At 48.4% G+C, this 22037-nt stretch overlaps 1 protein-coding gene across 11 annotated transcripts in view; it reads left to right on the top strand.

The window, feature by feature from the left end:
- Nucleotides 1-22037, top strand: part of ttn.1 (titin, tandem duplicate 1) — a 236951-nt gene that overhangs the window by 108509 nt on the left and 106405 nt on the right. For all 11 annotated transcript variants that reach the window (XM_079667095.1, XM_079667103.1, XM_079667097.1 and 8 more), the window contains 29 exons: nucleotides 5100-5508; nucleotides 5653-5777; nucleotides 5858-6124; nucleotides 6635-6904; nucleotides 8336-8635; nucleotides 8834-9136; nucleotides 9208-9395; nucleotides 9889-10003; nucleotides 10307-10594; nucleotides 10868-11019; nucleotides 11305-11452; nucleotides 11615-11792; nucleotides 11873-11994; nucleotides 12110-12397; nucleotides 12741-13037; nucleotides 13742-13928; nucleotides 14008-14123; nucleotides 14230-14529; nucleotides 15199-15498; nucleotides 15986-16091; nucleotides 16588-16784; nucleotides 17200-17508; nucleotides 17718-17996; nucleotides 18671-18970; nucleotides 19291-19593; nucleotides 19743-19936; nucleotides 20099-20282; nucleotides 20375-20677; nucleotides 21083-21382. In XM_079667095.1, coding sequence (XP_079523221.1) covers nucleotides 5100-5508; nucleotides 5653-5777; nucleotides 5858-6124; nucleotides 6635-6904; nucleotides 8336-8635; nucleotides 8834-9136; nucleotides 9208-9395; nucleotides 9889-10003; nucleotides 10307-10594; nucleotides 10868-11019; nucleotides 11305-11452; nucleotides 11615-11792; nucleotides 11873-11994; nucleotides 12110-12397; nucleotides 12741-13037; nucleotides 13742-13928; nucleotides 14008-14123; nucleotides 14230-14529; nucleotides 15199-15498; nucleotides 15986-16091; nucleotides 16588-16784; nucleotides 17200-17508; nucleotides 17718-17996; nucleotides 18671-18970; nucleotides 19291-19593; nucleotides 19743-19936; nucleotides 20099-20282; nucleotides 20375-20677; nucleotides 21083-21382 — 6828 coding nt within the window. The remainder of the gene's footprint in view (nucleotides 1-5099; nucleotides 5509-5652; nucleotides 5778-5857; nucleotides 6125-6634; nucleotides 6905-8335; nucleotides 8636-8833; nucleotides 9137-9207; nucleotides 9396-9888; nucleotides 10004-10306; nucleotides 10595-10867; nucleotides 11020-11304; nucleotides 11453-11614; nucleotides 11793-11872; nucleotides 11995-12109; nucleotides 12398-12740; nucleotides 13038-13741; nucleotides 13929-14007; nucleotides 14124-14229; nucleotides 14530-15198; nucleotides 15499-15985; nucleotides 16092-16587; nucleotides 16785-17199; nucleotides 17509-17717; nucleotides 17997-18670; nucleotides 18971-19290; nucleotides 19594-19742; nucleotides 19937-20098; nucleotides 20283-20374; nucleotides 20678-21082; nucleotides 21383-22037) is intronic.

Raw genomic sequence — 22037 nt, 5'->3', positions numbered from 1 at the left:
TACACCTCAACTAACCCCGAACTACACCTGAACTAACCCTGAACTACACTTGAACTACACCTGAACTACACCTGAACTACACCTCAACTAACCCCGAACTATACCTGAACTACACCTGAACTAAACCCGAACTAAACCTGAACTAACCCTGAACTTAACCTGAACTACATCTGAACTAACCCTGAACTACACCTGAACTACACCTGAACTACACCCGAACTACACCTGAACTAACCCTGAACTACACCTGAACTACACCTGAACTACACCTGAATTAACCCCGAACTACACCTGAACTACACCTGAACTACACCTGAACTACAACCAAACTACACCTGAACTACACCTGAACTACACCCGAACTGCACCTGAACTACACCTGAACTACACCTGAACTAACCCTGAACTACACCTGAACTACACCTGAACTACACCTGAATTAACCCCGAACTACACCTGAACTACACCTGAACTACACCTGAACTACAACCAAACTACACCTGAACTACACCTGAACTACACCCGAACTGCACCTGAACTGCACCTGAACTACACCTGAACTAAACCTGAACTACACCTGAACTACACCTGAACTAACCCTGAACTACACCTGAACTACACCTGAACTACACCTGAACTAACCCCGAACTACCCCTGAACTACACCTGAACTACACCTGAACTACACCCAAACTGCACCTGAACTACACCTGAACTACACCTGAACTAACCCTGAACTACACCTGAACTACACCTGAACTACACCCAAACTACACCTGAACTACACCTGAACTGCACCCGAACTGCACCTGAACTACACCTGAACTACACCCGAACTACACCCGAACTACACCTGAACTAACCCTGAACTACACCTGAACTACGCCTGAACTACGCCTGAACTGCACCTGAACTAACCCTGAACTTAACCTGAACTACATCTGAACTAACCCTGAACTACACCTGAACTACACCCGAACTACACCTGAACTAACCCTGAACTACACCTGAACTACACCTGAACTACACCTGGACTAACCCTGAACTACACCTGAACTACACCTGAACTAACCCCGAACTACACCTGAACTAACCCTGAACTACACCTGAACTACACCTGAACTAACCCCGAACTACACCTGAACTACACCTGAACTACACCCGAACTACACCTGAACTACACCTGAACTACACCCGAACTATACCCGAACTACACCTGAACTACACCTGGACTACACCTGGACTAACCCTGAACTACACCTGAACTACACCTGAACTACACCTGGACTAACCCTGAACTACACCTGAACTACACCTGAACTACACCTGAACTACAACCAAACTACACCTGAACTACACCTGAGCTACACCTGAACTACACCTGAACTACACCTGAACTACACCTGAACTACACCTGAACTAACCCCGAACTACCCCTGAACTACACCTGAACTAACCCTGAACTACACCTGAACTAAACCTGAACTACACCTGAACTACACCTGAACTACACCTGAACTACACCTGAACTACACCTGAACTAACCCCGAACTACCCCTGAACTACACCTGAACTAACCCTGAACTACACCTGAACTACACCTGAACTACACCCGAACTGCACCTGAACTACACCTGAACTACACCTGAACTAACCCTGAACTAACCCTGAACTACACCTGAACTAAACCTGAACTACACCTGAACTACACCTGAACTACACCTGAACTACACCTGAACTACACCTGAACTAACCCCGAACTACCCCCAAACTACACCTGAACTAACCCTGAACTACACCTGAACTACACCTGAACTAACCCCGAACTACCCCTGAACTACACCTGAACTACACCTGAACTACACCCAAACTACACCTGAACTACACCTGAACTACACCCGAACTGCACCTGAACTACACCTGAACTACACCTGAACTAACCCTGAACTACACCTGAACTACACCTGAATTAACCCCGAACTACACCTGAACTACACCTGAACTAACCCCGAACTACACCTGAACTAACCCTGAACTACACCTGAACTACACCTGAACTACACCCGAACTACACCTGAACTACACCTGAACTGCACCCGAACTGCACCTGAACTACACCCGAACTACACCTGAACTAACCCTGAACTAACCCTGAACTACACCTGAACTACGCCTGAACTGCACCTGAACTAACCCTGAACTTAACCTGAACTACATCTGAACTAACCCTGAACTACACCTGAACTACACCCGAACTACACCTGAACTAACCCTGAACTACACCTGAACTACACCTGAACTACACCTGAATTAACCCCGAACTACACCTGAACTACACCTGAACTAACCCCGAACTACACCTGAACTAACCCTGAACTACACCTGAACTACACCTGAACTAACCCCGAACTACACCTGAACTACACCTGAACTAACCCCGAACTACACCTGAACTAACCCTGAACTACACCTGAACTACACCTGAACTAACCCCGAACTACACCTGAACTACACCTGAACTACACCTGAACTAACCCCGAACTACACCTGAACTACACCTGAACTAACCCCGAACTACACCTGAACTAACCCTGAACTACACCTGAACTACACCTGAACTACACCCAAACTACACCTGAACTACACCTGAACTACACCCGAACTATACCTGAACTACACCTGAACTACACCTGGACTACACCTGAACTACACCTGAACTACACCTGAACTACACCTGGACTAACCCTGAACTACACCTGAACTACACCTGAACTACACCTGGACTAACCCTGAACTACACCTGAACTACACCTGGACTACACCTGGACTACACCTGAACTACACCTGAACTACACCTGGACTAACCCTGAACTACACCTGAACTACACCTGAACTACACCTGGACTAACCCTGAACTACACCTGAACTACACCTGAACTACACCTGAACTAACCCTGAACTACACCTGAACTACACCTGAACTACACCTGGACTACACCTGGACTACACCTGAACTACACCTGGACTAACCCTGAACTACACCTGAACTACAGCTGAACTACACCTGAACTAACCCTGAACTACACCTGAACTAACCCTGAACTACACCTGAACTACACCTGAACTACACCTGGACTAACCCTGAACTACGCCTGAACTACACCTGAACTACACCTGGACTAACCCTGAACTACACCCAAACTACACCTGAACTACACCTGAACTACACCTGAACTACACCTGGACTAACCCTGAACTAACCCTGAACTACGCCTGAACTAACCCTGAACTACACCTGAACTACACCTGAACTACACCTGAGCTACACCTAAACTAACTCTGAACTACACCTGAACTAAACCTGAATTAACCCTGAACTACACCTGAACTACACCTGAGCTACACCTAAACTAACTCTGAACTACACCTGAACTAAACCTGAACTAACCCTGAACTAACCCTGAACTACACCTGAACTACACCCGAACTAACCCCGAACTACGCCTGAACTACACCTGAACTAACCCCGAACTACACCTGGACTAACCTTGAACTACACCTGAACTACACCTGAACTACACCTGAACTAACCCTGAACTACACCTGAACTACACCTGAAATACACCTGAACTACACCTGAACTAACCCCGAACTACGCCTGAACTACACCTGAACTAACCCTGAACTACACCTGAACTAACCCTGAACTACACCTGAACTACACCTGAAATACACCTAAACTAACTCTGAACTGCACCTGAACTACACCTGAACTACACCTGAACTACACCTGAACTAACCCTGAACTAACCCTGAACTACACCCGAACTAACCCCGAACTACGCCTGAACTACACCTGAACTACACCTGAACTAACCCCGAACTAAACCTGAACTACACCTGAACTACACCTGAACTAACCCTGAACTACACCTGAACTACACCTGAACTACAACTGAACTACACCTGAACTAACCCTGAACTACACCCGAACTAACCCCGAACTACGCCTGAACTACACCTGAACTAACCATGAACTACACCTGAACTAACCCTGAACTACACCTGAACTACACCTGAACTAACCCTGAACTACACCTGAACTACACCTGAATTACACCTGAAATACACCTGGACTACACCTGGACTACACCTGAACTACACCTGAAATACACCTGGACTACACCTGAACTACACCTGGACTAACCCTGAACTAACCCTGAACTACACCTGGACTAACCCTGAACTAAACCTGAACTACACCTGGACTACACCTGGACTAACCCTGAACTACACCTGGACTAACCCTGAACTAAACCTGAACTACACCTGGACTAACCCTGAACTAAACCTGAACTACACCTGGACTACACCTGGACTAACCCTGAACTAACCCTGAACTACACCTGGACTAACCCTGAACTAAACCTGAACTACACCTGGACTACACCTGGACTAACCCTGAACTACACCTGGACTAACCCTGAACTAAACCTGAACTAAACCTGAACTACACCTGGACTACACCTGAACTACACCTGGACTAACCCTGAACTACACCTGGACTAAGCCTGAACTAACCCTGAACTACACCTGGACTACACCTGAACTAACCCTGAACTACACCTGGACTAACCCTGGACTAACCCTGAACTAAACCTGAACTACACCTGAACTACACCTGAACTACACCTGAACTACACCTGAACTACACATGAACTACACCTGAACTACAACTGAACAACACCTGCTGTCTATCAGAGACACATCTACAGCTCTGGGTTAAACAAAGTTCTTAAAAACACTTGCATTTAAAGGGTTGACCAAGATATAACTCAGTGAAAGTCGAAAAGGGTATTAATATATAATAATTTAGACATATACGTTTTTTACATACAAGTAATCTGCTTTGAGGAAATATATTTCAAATAAAAAGTAAACAAATGGGTACATGAGCCATAAATAAACAACAAATACAAAACAAAAATACAAAAATATGTAATAAATGAATCTCAAAATACTTACAATAGATCTGTGATGATATTATGAAGTAGTGATATTATGCAGCAGTGTATTAACATGTGACCCCCCTCCCTGCAGAGGAGAAGCTGCGGTTCCTGGACCCCATCGAGGACGTTGAGACTCAGGAGAAGAAGACGATCGGCTTCACCTGTAAGGTGAACCGGCCCGAGGTCACGGTGCGCTGGCTGAAGGCGGGACAGGAAGTGACACTCAGCAAACGCATCGTGTACCGCGCCGACGGCCTGAAGCACACGCTCACTGTCAAGGACTGCGTGATGGACGACGAGGGCGAGTACACCGCCGTGGTCGGAGACGACAAGTGCGCGGCCGAGCTGATCATCAGCGAGGCGCCCACCGACTTCACCGCACAGCTCCGAGACACCACCGTCACCGAGTTTGAGGATGCAGAGTTCACCTGCAAGATGAGCAAGGAAAAGGCCGCCGTCAAGTGGTACAGGAACGGACGGGAGATCAGAGAAGGACCCAGGTACGGCTTTCATCAAGTCCTTAAGGGGTACCACAGGGTTCCATCCGGGGCCCTCTTTTATTTACACTATGCATGAATAGTAGAGTGTCAGAGTGGGGGGGAATAATTAAATAAAATGTATGATTTATATTCCTGTGTGTTCAGGTACCACATGGAGCGTGAGGGGAAGACGTGCCGACTGGTCATCAAGGTGTGCCGGCCGGACGATGAGTGTGAGTACGCCTGTGGAGTAGACGAGAGGAGGACCCGGGCCCGGCTCTTTGTGGAGGGTAAGACCAGAGTAAACCTGGATCTGTTGGTCTCTGAGAGTCTCTTTTCCCCCAGTCCTCACCCTGTTTTTCTCCGACAGAGACCCCGGTGGAGATCATCAGACCCCCCCAGGACACGTTCCAGCCCCCCGGCTCCGACGTGGTGTTCGAGGTGGAGCTGAACAAGGACCGCGTGGAGGTGAAGTGGATGAGGAACAATATGATCATCGTGCAGGGAGACAAGTACCAGATGATCAGCGAGGGCAAGATCCACCGGCTGCAGGTCTGCGAGATCCGGCCCAGAGACCAGGGCGAGTACCGCCTGGTGGCCAAAGACAAGGACGCCCGCGCCAAGCTGGAGCTGGCAGGTCAGTGAACGCAACACCTGACTTATTATTATTTTAATTTATTTTATAAAAAAATGTTTTTACTATTGTTTTTTGTATTGTGATTATTTATTATTATTTTAATTTTGTATTTGTATTACTATTATTATTGTTTATTATTATTATTATTATTTTTATTTGTTTTTTATTACTATTTTAATAAATGTTTGTATTCATCATCATTATTATTATTATTATTATTATTATTATTATTATTATTTTGAAATATGTATCATATTTTTTGTATTTCTTATTTCTTCCGACTTATATCCGGGGGTCTCCCAAGGTCTGTTTTCTTTAATAATAAAAATGCATTTTATTTATAGGGCGCTTTTCTTGAAACTCAAAGACACTTTACAAAAGTAAAGAAATCATAAAAACATAATGAAAACAACACACTTAAAATGACTCTTCAGCTGTATCAGGAACCAGAGAGATGTTCCAGGGTTCCTCACTAACCCTTCCCCATCCTCTCTCTGATCCATCTCACAGCGATCCCTAAGATCAAAACCACGGACCAGAACCTGGTGACGGACGCCAGGAAGCCCTTCATGATGACGGTGCCGTATGACGCGTATCCTCGCGCCGACACCGAGTGGTTCCACGAGGGAACCAGCCTGCCGGTGCAGAACATCGACACCTCGGCCGACAAGACGGAGTACCGCATGAAGAGCCCCCGCAAGGAGGACCGCGGCCGATACCGGATCCTGATCCGCAACAAGCATGGAGAGGGAGAGGCCTTCATCAACCTGGACGTCATCGGTGAGTCCCACTTCCTATTCCTGTCACCTGAGCACTAAGTATCCGTCGCACCCAAACCATGCTCTAACAGAGAATATGAACTGCTACCATCTAATGGAGATCAATAAAGTCAGCCTGAAGCATCCTCTGTGCTCCAGTCAGTCTGAAGCATCCTCTGTGCTCCAGTCTGAAGCATCCTCTGTGCTCCAGTCAGTCTGAAGCATCCTCTGTGCTCCAGCCTGAAGCATCCTCTGTGCTCCAGTCAGTCTGAAGCATCCTCTGTGCTCCAGACAGTCTGAAGCATCCTCTGTGCTCCAGACAGCCTGAAGCATCCTCTGTGCTCCAGTCAGTCTGAAGCATCCTCTGTGCTCCAGTCAGTCTGAAGCATCCTCTCTGCTCCAGACAGCCTGAAGCATCCTCTGTGCTCCAGACAGTCTGAAGCATCCTCTGTGCTCCAGTCAGTCTGAAGCATCCTCTGTGCTCCAGTCAGTCTGAAGCATCCTCTGTGCTCCAGTCAGTCTGAAGCATCCTCTGTGCTCCAGTCAGTCTGAAGCATCCTCTGTGCTCCAGTCAGCCTGAAGCATCCTCTGTGCTCCAGACAGCCTGAAGCATCCTCTGTGCTCCAGTCAGTCTGAAGCATCCTCTGTGCTCCAGTCAGTCTGAAGCATCCTCTTTGCTCCAGTCAGTCTGAAGCATCCTCTTTGCTCCAGTCAGCCTGAAGCATCCTCTGTGCTCCAGTCAGTCTGAAGCATCCTCTTTGCTCCAGTCAGCCTGAAGCATCCTCTGTGCTCCAGTCAGTCTGAAGCATCCTCTGTGCTCCAGTCAGTCTGAAGCATCCTCTGTGTTCCAGTCAGTCTGAAGCATCCTCTGTGCTCCAGACAGCCTGAAGCATCCTCTGTGCTCCAGACAGCCTAAAGCATCCTCTGTGCTCCAGTCAGTCTGAAGCATCCTCTGTGCCCAGCATCAGTTACCATGGAGATCTAGCCCGCTAAAAAGAGAACCAGCGTCGTAGGACCGGAAACCCAGAGTTTTCCCTGAAGTTAGCTGCTAAGAGAACATCCTGCTTCGTAGTACACCCCCCTGCTGTGATGTTCCATGTTGTTGTTTGTTTCTCATGTGTGTTGATGTTTGTCTGTTGATGTTCCATGTTGTTGTTTGTTTCTCATGTGTTGTTGTTTGTCTGTTGATGTTCCATGTTGTTGTTTGTTTCTCATGTGTGTTGATGTTTGTCTGTTGATGTTCCATGTTGTTGTTTGTTTCTCATGTGTGTTGTTGTTTGTCTGTTGATGTTCCATGTTGTTGTTTGTTTCTCATGTGTGTTGTTGTTTGTCTGTTGATGTTCCACATGGAGCTGCTGTGATGCAAGGAGCATCTCAGACTTGATCTGACCATTAAAATATTATGGTATTATAATAAGTGCTGAGAGCCTGATGAGATGTGTTTCCCCCCCAGACGTCCCCGGGCAGGTGAAGAACCTTCGGGTCGTGGACACGGCTGACGGAGAGGTAAGTTTAGCGTGGGAGGAGCCAGAGAGCGACGGCGGCAGCAAGATCTTGTCGTACGTTGTGGAGAGGCGCGACATAAAGCGTAAGACGTGGACGCTGTCAACGGACCGCGCCGACGCGCCCGAGTACTGCGTGAGCGGCCTGCAGCGAGAAAGCAAGTATCTGTTCCGGGTCTGCGCCAAGAACCGTGTCGGCAGCGGACCGCTCTCCGCCACCGAGGAGGCCGTGCAGGCCAAGAACAAGTTTGGTAAGAAACAGCCCCCCCTTCTTCTGCCTCTCTTATATTTAGATTTATCTTTTCTTAAAAAATCTGACTTTTTTTCCCTAAAATGTTGACTTTTCTCATATCATTTGGACTTTTCTCAAGTCTCTCACATTCAGAAGTAATTCATAACACCCGTGTGTGCACCATAATGACTTCCTGTTTGTTCCTTCCTTCTCCCAGACGTTCCCGAGGCCCCGCAGAACGTGGCGGTGGGCGTGGTGAACCGTTACGGTGCCACTCTGTCCTGGGAGCCCCCGCTGAAGGACGGCGGCTCGGAGATCACCAACTACGTGATCGAGCTGCGCGACCGCACCTCGGTGAAGTGGGAGGCGGCCATGGTGTGCGCCGCGGTGGACCGCTCGGCCACGCTGAACGACGTTGTGGAGAACAAGGAGTACATCTTCAGGGTCCGAGCCGAGAACAAGGCGGGCATCGGCAGGCCCAGCGCCGCCACCAAGCCCGTGAAGATCATGGACCCCATCGGTGAGCCGCCGCACGCTCGTTTAACTTCTGCTTCTGCGTTTCTGTGTACTCACCCCCGCCCCTCTGTGCAGACCGTCCATCCCCCCCCCTGAACCTGAACTACAGCGACCAGGTGCAGACGGCCGTCACCCTCACCTGGGAGACGCCCAGCAGCACCGGAGGCAGCATGATCACCGGCTACATCATCCAGAAGAGTGACGACGGCTCCGACAAGTGGATGCGCTGCAACGCCCGGCTGTGCCAGGACCTGCACTACCGCGTACGACCACTAGCCCTATGTTTACTCTGATTTATCTAGAGAAGGATTAGAACATGTATGAAATGCTTTTGTTAAGTTATAGTTTAAGTCATTTAATACTTTTCTAAGGAAACTTTTTTCTTAAAATTGTGAAATGTTTCATAAAATCGTGAAATGTTTCTTACATTCTAAGAATGTTTCTTAGAATTCTGAATTTTTTTCAACATTTTCACTTCCTTTGTAAATATTTTCACTTTTCTCAAAATGTTAACTATTTTCACAACATTTCAGGAATAATTTAGCTTTTCGCAAAGATCTGACTTTCTCTAAATTGTGTTTTTTCTCAGAATGTTTGACTTCTGACTTAAATCTCAGATCTCAAATCATTTCCACGTGTCCCTCACGACCTTCTGTACATGAACTTGTCTTTAGAGTAGAAGTGAAAGGGGGTTCTCCTCCAGCTTTTTGGTTCTCTCTTTCTGTTGTTTACTCTCCTGGTTCTGGTTCCTCTCAGGTGTCGGGTCTGAAGCCGGGTCAGAAGTATCTCTACAGAGTTTGTGCTGAGAACGCCGCCGGACTCTCCGATCCCGCGGAGCAGCTCGGCCCCCTGCTGGCCGACGACCCACACGGTACCTGAAGATATACAAATTGAACAATAAGATAGTCAAATAAATTGTATAAAGTTCATGAACATTGTATAAGATGCACATTAAAAAAAAGAGAACAATGAGAAGGGGAGGGTTTCAATGTTTACTGTTCCCTTATTGCAAATGTTTTCTACTCCCTGTAATTGCAAGTCTATCTCATTATAACTGGTGAAATGTTCTCAACTGTCTTCTAAATAAAGAATTGTTAAAAAAAAGGGAAGATATTCAGATATTTCAGATATTCGGTAAAAGTATAAATCTAAATCTCCCCCCCTGTGTCCTCAGTGGGTCCCCACTTCGACCTGAGTGGCTTCAGGAACGGTCTGGAGGTCATCGTGCCGCAGCCCCTCACCATCAGGGTGCCGATCACCGGGTACCCCACGCCCGTCGCCAAGTGGACGTTCGGAGACAAACAGCTGAGCACCGCCGATGAGCGCGTCTCCATGACGACCAAACCAACCTTCACCGAGCTGATGGTGTCCCCGAGTGTCCGCCCGGACAAAGGAACCTACAGCCTGACGCTGGAGAACGACGTGTGCTCCGTCAGCGGAGAGGTGGAGGTCAACGTCATCGGTAACTTTACAATGAGATGCTCATTCACACAATGCATGCTCCAATGCATGCTGGGTAGACCTTCCAAAGGGTAGATTCTCCAAAGGGTAGATTTTCTAATGCATGCAGGGTAAATCCCCGGGTGATGGATGTCAACTGCAGAATAAAATACTCAATAACATTTCAATTGTGCATTTCAGAATAAACTCAAGATTTTAAAATGATAAATAATAATACAAACATTATATATATATACAAGTATTAATTTATTGTTCCCTTCCTTTTTTCCCCCAGCATGCCCTAGTGCCCCCAAGGACTTCAAGGTGGCGGAGGTGACGCGTCACCACGTGCACCTGATGTGGGAGGTGCCCGAGCACGATGGAGGAAGTCCTGTCACTCACTTCCAGATCGAGAAGAGAGAGGTGTCCCGCAAGACCTGGGCCAAGGTACCCCTGAGACCCTGACCCTGACAGCAGGCTGCATGTTCATTCATTTTAAAGTGCAGATGTAAAGAAACGTGCACAGCCTGCAAAACATCCAGGACAAATAAAGACTGTGGCAGGTCCAGATGCTTCAAGAAGGATAATGTTTACTATTTTTTCAAAGTTCAGACTTTCTCTCTGCATTTCACAAAATTCCCCAAACAATATCTCAATTTCTTGACTCTTCTCAAAGTTCCGGCTTTTTCCTAAGTGTTATTTCCTCACTGACGCCTCCTGATTTTCCTCCAGGTGGCGGCGGGCGTGCTGGACCTGGAGCACACCATCACAGACGTGGTGGAGGGGAAGGAGTATCTGTTCAGCGTCACCGCCTGCAACAAGTGTGGACCGGGAGAGCCGGCATACATCGACGAGCCCGTCAACGTGTCCTCGCCCGCCAGTGAGTGGCTGAGCATCACATAGACCCAACACAAGCTTTCTCTGATATAGCCTCAGACATCAGTCCTCTTCAGACTCACCATATGAAGGCCTTTCCAACATTGAACCGTGTTTGAACCCTGAGTCACTGCCTGACCTGCGTTATCTCCCCTCCCCCACACAGCTATTCCCGATCCTCCGGAGAACCTGAAGTGGCGCGATAAGAGCGGAAAGTCCATCTTCCTGTTCTGGGAGCCATCGAAGTACGACGGAGGCGCTCCCATCAAAGGCTACGTTGTGGACAAGTGTCAGCGCGGGACGGATAAGTGGGAGCCCTGCGGAGAGCCCATCCCTGAGCTGAAGTAAGAACTGTTTCCTGCTGTTTACCCTCCTGTCTGCAGCCAGGTCAAAGCCTTCTAATAACTGTGTGTTTCTCTCTCAGGATGCAGGTGACCGGGCTGATCGAGGGCCAGTGGTACGCCTACAGGATCCGAGCCTTCAACAAGCTGGGTGCCAGCAGACCTTGCAGGGCCACCGACGAGATCCAGGCCGTGGACGCCAGAGGTGGGAGGGGTTTTGAATCAAAGCAGGAAGCATGGGCAGTTATGGAAACATGTTTTATTTCTGCGCAGGGAGTTAGTTTTTGTTAAATGTCTCTGACTCTGTGATGTCTCTGCAGAGCCTCCGGAGATCCAGCTGGACGTGAAGCTGCTGGCGGGTCTGACGGCCCGGGCCGGCACTAAGATCGAGCTGCCGGCTGATGTGAAGGGCAAGCCCGACCCGAGGGTGAAGTGGACCAAAGCGGACCAGGTCCTGCGGGCCGACGACCGCATCACCATGGACACTCAGCCCGGACACTCCAAGCTGTCCATCGCCAACAGCACCCGGGGCGACACCGCCACGTACATCATCGAGGCCGTCAACGACTGCGGGCGCGCCACCGCCACCATCGACGTCAACATCCTGGGTATGTTACCCAGCATGCTCCACAATATCCAAAACGGCACGCTGAGGCTTATACCCACTGCAACTTACACACATTTCAATACACCGACCCTCGAAATAATTTAATCAGGACTACAACAAAACATGTATTAATCATTCTGAATATTGGTTTAAAATATGTAATGTTTATTAAACACAGATATATGACAAAGGTAAATAATGGTTTGAATTACATTTGAAAGGATTAACGAGTTTAGAAGTGTACGGGCATTCAGTGCATCCAGTACAGCTGACTCATGTCTCAGTGTGGTGTGGCCCTGGACGGACAGTTTGATTCATGGTCACGTTTTGCCCTGCCCTCTCAGATAAACCTGGCCCCCCCGCCGCCTTCGACCTCTCTGACATTACCAACGAGTCGTGCTGCATGGCGTGGAACCCGCCCCGGGACGACGGCGGCTCGCTCATCACCAACTACATCGTGGAGAGCCGACAGACGGACAAAGAGGAGTGGGTGAAGCTGTCGGCCACGGTGAAGCACACCACCTTCAAGGCCTGCAAGCTGACGGCGCTGAAGGAGTACGTGTTCAGGGTCAGCGCTGAGAACCAGTACGGCATCGGAAAGCCGGCTGAGCACGCGCCCATCATCGCCAAGTATTCCTTCGGTACGTTCTATAGAAGTCTATGAGGAACTGTTCTTACTGCTGTCTTCTTTTATCTAGAAGTCTATGAGATAGAAGTCTATGAGACAGAAGTCTATGAGATAGAAGTCTACGACATAGAAGTCTACAAGATAGAAATCTACCAGATAGAAGTCTATGAGATAGAAGTCTATGAGATAGAAGTCTATGAGACAGAGTTATACGAGACAGAAGTCTATGAGATAGAAGTCTATGAGACAGAAGTCTATGAGATAGAAGTCTACGACATAGAAGCCTACAAGATAGAAATCTACCAGATAGAAGTCTATGAGATAGAAGTCTATGAGACAGAAATCTACAAGATAGAAGTCTACGAGACAGAAGTCTATGAGATCAAAGTCTACGAGACAGAAGTCTACGAGACAGAGTTATACGAGACAGAAGTCTATGAGATCAAAGTCTACGAGATAGAAGTCTACAAGACAGAAGTCTATGAGACAGAAGTCTACGAGACAGAAGTCTATGAGATCAAAGTCTACGAGACAGAAGTCTACGAGACAGAAGTCTATGAGATAGAAGTCTACAAGATAGAAGTCTACGAGACAGAGTTATACGAGACAGAAGTCTACGTGTTGAAGTCCATAAACACTAGTCCACAGAACCATGGTTGGCGCACTGCGACCACATCCAGTTTCTGGATAATTCAGAACACCTTCTGTCTGTTTCAGATCCTCCTGGTGCTCCAACCAGAGTCACTCCCTCGGACATCACCAAAGATGCCGTGTCTCTGACCTGGTTCGAGCCGGACGAAGACGGCGGCAGTCCCATCACCGGGTACTGGATCGAGAAGTTCGACCCAGAGAGCGACAAGTGGATCAGATGCAACAAGCTGCCCATCAAGGACACCACCTTCAGGTGAGGACTCACACGATATTAAGATAGAGAGAAGGTGTTAATATAATGTGTATTCATATGTATTGAATGGTGTCTACAGGGTGAAGGGACTCCCCACCAAGAAGAAGTACAGCTTCAGAGTTCTGGCCGAGAATCTGGCTGGACCAGGAAAACCCAGCGTGGAGACCGACCCGGTGCTCATCAAAGACCCCATCGGTAGCACTTCATTACGTTTGATGAGATTCTAATATCTAATGTGTGGTTCTTCTGCAGAACCTGCAGCATGTTATCAGCTTTAATATCTAATGTGTGTCTGCTGCAGATCCTCCCTGGGCTCCAGGAAAACCTGCGATCCGGGAGGTGGGTAAGACCACCGCCCTGCTGGCCTGGACCCGTCCGGAGCACGACGGCGGGGCGAAGATCGAGAGCTACATCATCGAGTTCCAGAAGGCCGGCAGCGAGGAGTGGATCCGGCTGATGGAGGACGTCCCGCAGACGGAGCAGCAGCTCACCGGCCTGGTGGAGCATCAGGAGTACTGCTTCAGGGTGAAGGCCGTCAACAAGGCCGGGGAGAGTGAGGCGTCTGAGCCCAGCGACCCTGTGGTCTGCAAGGAGAGGCTCTGTGAGTGACACCAGAGGAACCACACATCATACATCCTTCATTCAGGCGCTATGTCGTCAAACTGTGTCAATTCAAACTGATTTAAATACAATGATGGGGAAATACACAACAGGGCGTTACTGATGAGAGAGACATGTTACTCTCAGCTGCAGATGGTAGGTCTGACACGATTGGACGAGCAGCAGTCAACAAATGCTGAGTCATGGTGGCAAACTATGTCACCTTAATCTCGCTCCGTAACTTTAGGATCAACATGAGCATGGTTCTGACGCTCTTCCCCATCGTTATTGGGAGGGGTTTTCGTATGTGTGAGATTATGATATGGTTTCTCCCAGGCTCTGAGCGGTGGAAAAGCAACCTAGTTTTTAAGAAGTTCTGAAATTGAACCAAACTGCCCCCAGGACAGAGCTAGAACAGAATGCATTTCAGTGGAACAGGGATATCTGTGGGAGACAGACCATGTCCTTTTACTGAAACAAGTATTCTTTTGAGTTTACAACTTTAATCTAAAACTGTGACCTCAAAACAATCCAATCTACCTCAAACCTATCATCTCCTCGATTCAGAGTTTTTGCCAAATCAGAAATACAGTAAAATGTTGGGGTACCTGTGGGAGGGTCTAAGCATTACATACTACAGTATAATAACAAGAATGTCCCACCCCCTCAGTCCCCCCCTCTGCGCCCCAGTGGCTGGAGGTGGAGTCCATCACCAAGGTGTCGGCGGGTCTGAAGTGGCAGGCTCCCAGCAGCGACGGAGGCTCCCCCATCACTAACTACGTGGTGGAGAAGAGGGACGTCCGGCGCAAAGCCTGGCAGGCGGTGGACACCACGGTGAAGGAGCTGAAGTACACCGTGACGCCGCTCAACGAGGGCTCGCTCTACGTGTTCCGCGTCGCTGCTGAGAACAGCGCCGGGATGGGAGAGTTCTGCGAGATGGAGGACGCCGTGCTCGCCAAAGACACATTCAGTGAGTACCGGCTGCTTCTAGGGCTCTCATGGCTAGTGAGCATGGTCAGGGTAGCTTGTTGAATGAGACACAGGAGAGTTCGACCTGGATCATAAGCTGTGTTAGAGAAAGCTTCATCCACAGCAACAGATACCCATTTATACATTATTGCTGTTATGATCGGCTGTGACTAAGAAAAAATCACAGACCATCTATTTCTATTTATTTATTTTAGGGGCAAGTAATATAAGATAATGTTCTTCTCCCTGCTCCTGTCTGCACTTTAAGAATAAAGCCATACATGTTGGGATGAAGCAAATAGCGAGAACCAAGTTGTACATTTTGAGATGAGTCGTCCGTGTCAAGAGAAATGTCCAAATATTGAGAAAGAAAGTAAATGTGAAGTAAGAAGTATTTGAACTGTGCTTCATAAAGGAGTTGTGTTGATATCTCTACGAGAGCTTCATGATGGACCCTCAAACTGATTTATTCTCCATGCACCTTGCAGCCACCCCCGGACCCCCCTACGCCCTCACCGTGGTCGAGGTCACCAAGAGACATGTTGAGCTCAAGTGGGAACCCCCCAAGAGCCACGGAGGAAGACCCATCACCAAGTAAGCGTCCTGAAACAGCTCTGCAGAAGACGTTTGTAGTTTAAACCTAATCTATACTTCAGCCACTGAGGGATGGGACGGGAGAACTGGTTGGGACGCGTGTCCCAGACGATAAACCCATGTCCATATGAGTCGTATCTTTGAATCTATCATTTATTTTATGTCCAATATATTCACCTTAATGAATGTATCCGCATTGCTACTTCTGTTACCATTCAGAGGAACAATATATGCCTGCCAGTCACGCTCTGATACAAACAGGTTAACACACACTCATCTCGACACGGTCAAAAGCTGTTTGCTTCCCGTCACTCACACCTGATCACCCGGTGATCACCTGTATGCTCTCAAGTGAACGCTCCATCCTGTGTTCAATCTCAGAACTGCATGTTACATCAAACGTGTGCAGATCAAAACAAACTAAATACATTATGGCTCCAACAGTGTTCTTTAGAACATCTCCCCTCCCTTTGAACCTCCTCTCACCTGTCCTCAGGTACGTCATCGAGAAGAAGGAGAAGCTGGGGTCCCGCTGGCTGAAGTGCTGCAAGACCCCCGACAAACAGTCCCAGTTCAAGGTGACGGACGTGGACGAGGGCACCGAGGTGCAGTTCCAGGTCCGGGCGGAGAACGAGGCTGGGGTGGGAGACCCCAGCGAGCCCACCGAGATCCTGACCATCGAGGACGCCACCAGTAAGAGCCCGCCCCCCAAATCCGCAGCCAACAGACACGCTAAACTTCACAGAGTTTGGAAAACCAGAAAAAATCCAGCCAAAATATGTTCTGCTGTTTTACTGTTGGATATTTGACTTTCACCCTTTTTATATAAATATATTTATTTATTTTATTTTATAATTCATATTTTTGCTTCTTATGTTGCATATCTTTTCTATTTCATTTTTTATTTTGCATTTGACTTTTTATATTTATATAACTATTTCATATTTTTATTTCACATCGTCACTTTAACTCGTTTATATAAATGTTATATTTTCTACCTTTTGAACCATCATGAATCCCAGTTCCCGGGATCAAAGAAGTATTCTGATTGTTAGAAAGTTCGTAAAGCACCTGGATGTTTTTTAAATGGGCACCCCCTCCTCCTCAGGCGCCCCCTCCCCCCCTCTGGAGTTGGCAGTACCTGAGGCCAGCCGGGAGCACATCAGCGTCACCTGGAAGCCCCCGACCAAAAACGGCGGCTCCCCGATCTCCGGGTACCACGTGGAGGTGGCCGAGGCCCGGCCCGAGCTCAAGTGGCTGCGCGTCAACACCCGGCCAATCAAAGAGCTCAGCTTCAGGATCGACGACGGCATCAAGCCCGAGAAGAAGTACGTGATCCGGGTCCGCGCCATCAACGCAGTGGGAGTGAGCGACCCCTCCGACGTCTCCGACAAGGTCTTCACCAAAGACCCCGACTGTAAGCAGCTCTGCCTTTTATTCCCTCCCTTTAATGTTCCTCATCAATACTCCTTAAGAAAATATGTTAGAAATAATCAGTCACAAATATGCAGGAAACAGGTAAGGCTTTAAAACTCAAGAAAAGGCCTCTTCTGTGGATTTAATAATATATAGGAAGTGAAAGTATGACGATAACCTCAGAATAATAAATGTCCCCTGCCCCCCCAGGCGCCCCCACCCTGGACCTGGCGTCTCAGGAGGTGGTGGTGGTGGAGGGGGAGAAGCTGCAGCTGAAGGTCCCCTACAGAGCCATCCCCACCCCCAAGATGGTGTGGAAGAAGGACGAGGTGGAGTGCAAGGCTGGCGAGCGGCTGTCCATGACGGTGGAGATGAACAGCGCCCACCTGGACCTGCTGAAGAGCAGCCGGGCCGACGCCGGCGCATACGCCATCACGCTGGAGAACAGCCTGGGCAGCGCCACCGGCACCGTCACCGTCAAGGTCATCGGTACGAGAACTTCCCACTAATACACTGTTTAGGACTGGGGGCAAAGGCTTGACCCACCATGCCGACTCTTCAGAGGGACTGATCAATGACTCACGGACAAAGTCAGTCCTTTGTTCTATTTAATAAAGTAATGAAGAAAGTCAATAAACAAGTGAGATGGATCTGAAGTGCAGGAACAGAGACACACACACACACACACACACACACACCACACCACACCACACCACACCACACACACACACACACACACACACACACACACACACACACACACACACACACACACACACACACACACACACACACACACACACACACACACACACACACACACACACACACACACACACACACACACACACACACACACACACACACCTTTGCCTCCTGAAAGGCAAACCCTAACATCTGTCTCTGTTCAACACACACAAGACCAACACCACACTGCAACAGAGTAGAAGGCAATCAGTCTGTATGTTTTAAATGATTCTATGACCATTTGACACGACACCGATCACATACGTGTTAGCCTCGGCTTCAGTTAAAATACACATATGAACTTCGAGTGTCTACAAAATACACAATATAAAGGAAGGAAGATATCAGAGTACTACTGAATAACTATAGCCATGTTCTACTGTGTACCCTCCTCACCACCCTCTCTGCCCCCCCAGGCCTCCCGGGACCCTGTAAGGACATCTCGTCCAGCGAGGTCACCAAGAACTCATGCCGGATCAGCTGGGAGGCCCCCGAGGACGACGGCTGCTCCCCCGTGCTCAGCTACACCTTGGAGCGCCGCGAGGCCTCCAAGAAGACTTACATGCCCGTGATGTCGGGCGAGGACGTGCTGACCGCCGTCGTCAAAGACCTCTACGTCAACTGCGAGTACTTCTTCAGGGTCCGGGCCGTCAACAAGGTGGGGGCCGGGGCCAACCTGGAGCTGCGCAACGCCGTCATCACGGAGGAAGTCAAACGTGAGTCATACCCTGAAACACTGATGAGATCAGAGGTTTGAAACATGAGGAAAAAAGAGTCGTTCTGTAGCCTCCTTGTTAGCATGTTAGCACGTTAGCATGTTTTTGTGAATGATGGATAAATATAGTCAAACACAGATAAGATAAGAATAAGATAAGAAGTACTTTATTGATAATCATTTGTGAAATGTTTGCATTGCAAGCAGCATAAAAATACAAAGCATTGTACATTAGAGTAATGAAAAGATAGTGTTTATTAATAATTAAATGTATATATTATAGAAATGAAGAATACTAACCACCTATGGTTGCCTCTGCAGAGAAACCGGACCCCCCCATCGCAGTGGAGGCCCGGGACCCCACCTGTAAGTCCATCACAGTGACCTGGAAGGCTCCGGACTCTGATGGCGGCTGCCCGATCACCGGATACATCGTGGAGAAGATGGAGAAGGACGGAGATCGATTCGACCGCGTCACGCCCACCCTGGTGCCCGGCCTCAGCCACACAGTCACCGACCTGACGGACGGGGCGGAGTACCAGTTCAGGGTCCGGGCGGAGAACGCTGCGGGGGTCAGCGAGCCGTCCCGCAGCACGCCGCTCACCAAGGCTGCAGACCCCGTCGGTACGGAAACACGGACATTTATTACTATTATTATCATTGTTATTATTATTGACAACAGAAATATAGATGTTTCTTGTTTTCCACTCAGATTTGAAAGCAGGTTAAATATATACCTCTGATTTATTTTGATATGAACTGTGTGTGTGCAGAGAAACCCAGTGTGACGCTGCACGCCCGGGTTCAGTCCGGAGTGTGTGTGAAGAAGGGCGAGGAGGTCCGGATCGACGCCCTGATCTCCGGGTCCCCGTACCCCCGGGTCACCTGGCTCAGGAACGACGAGGATGTCACCAAGAAACCAACGAAGAAGACCGCCCCCGTCAAGAGGAGGAAGTCCAAGGCTCAGGTCAGAGACACACAGCATTTATACTATATACAACCTATAACCACACAGATATCCAGAGTATTAGTAATATATATAATATTATATATAACCTGTTAAATACAATATATGTATATAGTCTGCAGTATAGTATGTATATAGTATTTATATATGTGTGTGTTGCAGGCGTGCGAGGAGGAGGAGGAGTTCTTGAACCCCCTCAGCCAGCGCCTCGGTCTGGATCAGAGCGTTCGGGGCCGGGCCGCGCTGATGATCCGCGAGGCGGTGAGGAGCGACCACGGAGAGTTCACCGTCACCGTGGAGAACCAGCACGGCACCGCGTCCGCCCGCTGCACCGTCAACGTGCTGGGTGAGGAGCTCACCCTGCGTCTGAGACCTGGGTTAACCTGCGTTTAAAACCAGACCCACACCATAATGTATGTATTCTCTAATCCCCCCCAGATAAACCCGGCCCCCCGGTTAACATCACCTTCGAGGACGTCAGGAACACCTCGGTGGTTCTGAACTGGGAGCCCCCCCTGGACGATGGGGGCAGCGAGGTGCTTAACTACATCCTGGAGAAGAAGGACAACCGTAACGAGGAGGTGGGCTGGATCACCGTGAGCTCCACCCTGAAGACCCCCACCCACGCCGTCACCAAGCTCATCGAGGGCAAGGAGTACGTGTTCAGGGTCACAGCGGAGAATAGGTTTGGCTGCGGACCCCCCAACACCTCCAAGCCCCTGGTTGCCAAGAACATGTTCGGTACGTACGAGCAGCACTGAGTACATATTAATATAGATCATGAATACTCCAGAGAATACCAACACTGCAGAAACAGAGGGACGGCAGAACTACAACTTCTTCCCAAAGGAATAGTATACGTACCGTAGGACATGTATACATATACTGTAAGTTTGCTGTAGTAGTGTAAGATGCTTCATTTCATACAAATGTTTAATTTGAGAATATCTTATAAGATGTTCCTTCAATGAGTCGTATATATGCAGAATATTTGGAATAAAGTTGTACATTTGATAAAATAATAATACAAGAAGCAGGGGATTAAAGCTGAACCCTTTCCAGGAGAAACACTCAGACATTTTCTGAAGTCTTACAAAAGTAAATTGAATAAACTGTTGTAATAATAACGACCCCCCCTCCCCACAGACCCCCCCGACGCCCCCTCCACGCCCCGGGTCCACGAGGTCACGGCGAGCAGCGCCAAGATCTCGTGGCACGAGCCCAAAGACAACGGCTCCCCCATCCTGGGCTACTGGATCGAGAGGAAGGAGGTGAACAGCAAGCACTGGACCCGGGTGAACAGGGCTCTGCTGAACTCCCTGGATGTGAGGGTGGAGGGCCTGATGGAGGGCCTCACCTACATCTTCAGGGTCTGTGCAGAGAACCTGGCCGGCCCCGGGCCCTTCAGCGAGCCCAGCGAGCGCACCGTGGCCATGGACGCCATCAGTGAGTCCTGTTGTTGTTATAATTATTATTATTATTATTATTATTATTATTATTATTATTGTTATTATTATATATATATATATTACATATAATGTAATGTAATACACTGTGGCCATGGTATCAGTATGTACACATTATTATTATGATTATTATTATTATGATTATTATTATTTAATATATACCGTGGCCATGGATGCCATCAGTGCGTCAAGATTACTATTTAATATATGTAATGAAGCCCCTCCCACTGATGATGTAAACACACCTGACGTCTCGGCTCCGCCCTCACTGTATATATACTGTGACTCACATGTTTTAATGTAAAGATACTAGGGATGTAACGATATATCGAATATCACGGTAAATAAATAACTCAATACCGTCGTGAGACTGACAAAATCTATCGCGATTTTAAACCTTTATTGAACCAGATGGTCCCATTGAGATTATCGATCTCTTTTTCAAGGGAGACCTGTCCAACATGGCAGCAAGTAGGTTCCAACACGAACATAAACAACAGATAACACCAAAGGACATGGTGTGTACAGGGCTACATGTCCATACCTAGAGACATTGATAAGCAGCAACAGTATATTTATATCTCTCCCTGTCGATAAGCCTCACCTTCTTGGCAAACACTGCATTGTTTTTGAAG

Source organism: Notothenia rossii (genome assembly GCF_949606895.1).
Source record: "Notothenia rossii genome assembly, chromosome: 2".
Classification (NCBI taxonomy): Eukaryota; Metazoa; Chordata; class Actinopteri; order Perciformes; family Nototheniidae; genus Notothenia; species Notothenia rossii.
This window is presented reverse-complemented; position numbering and strand designations above follow the sequence as displayed.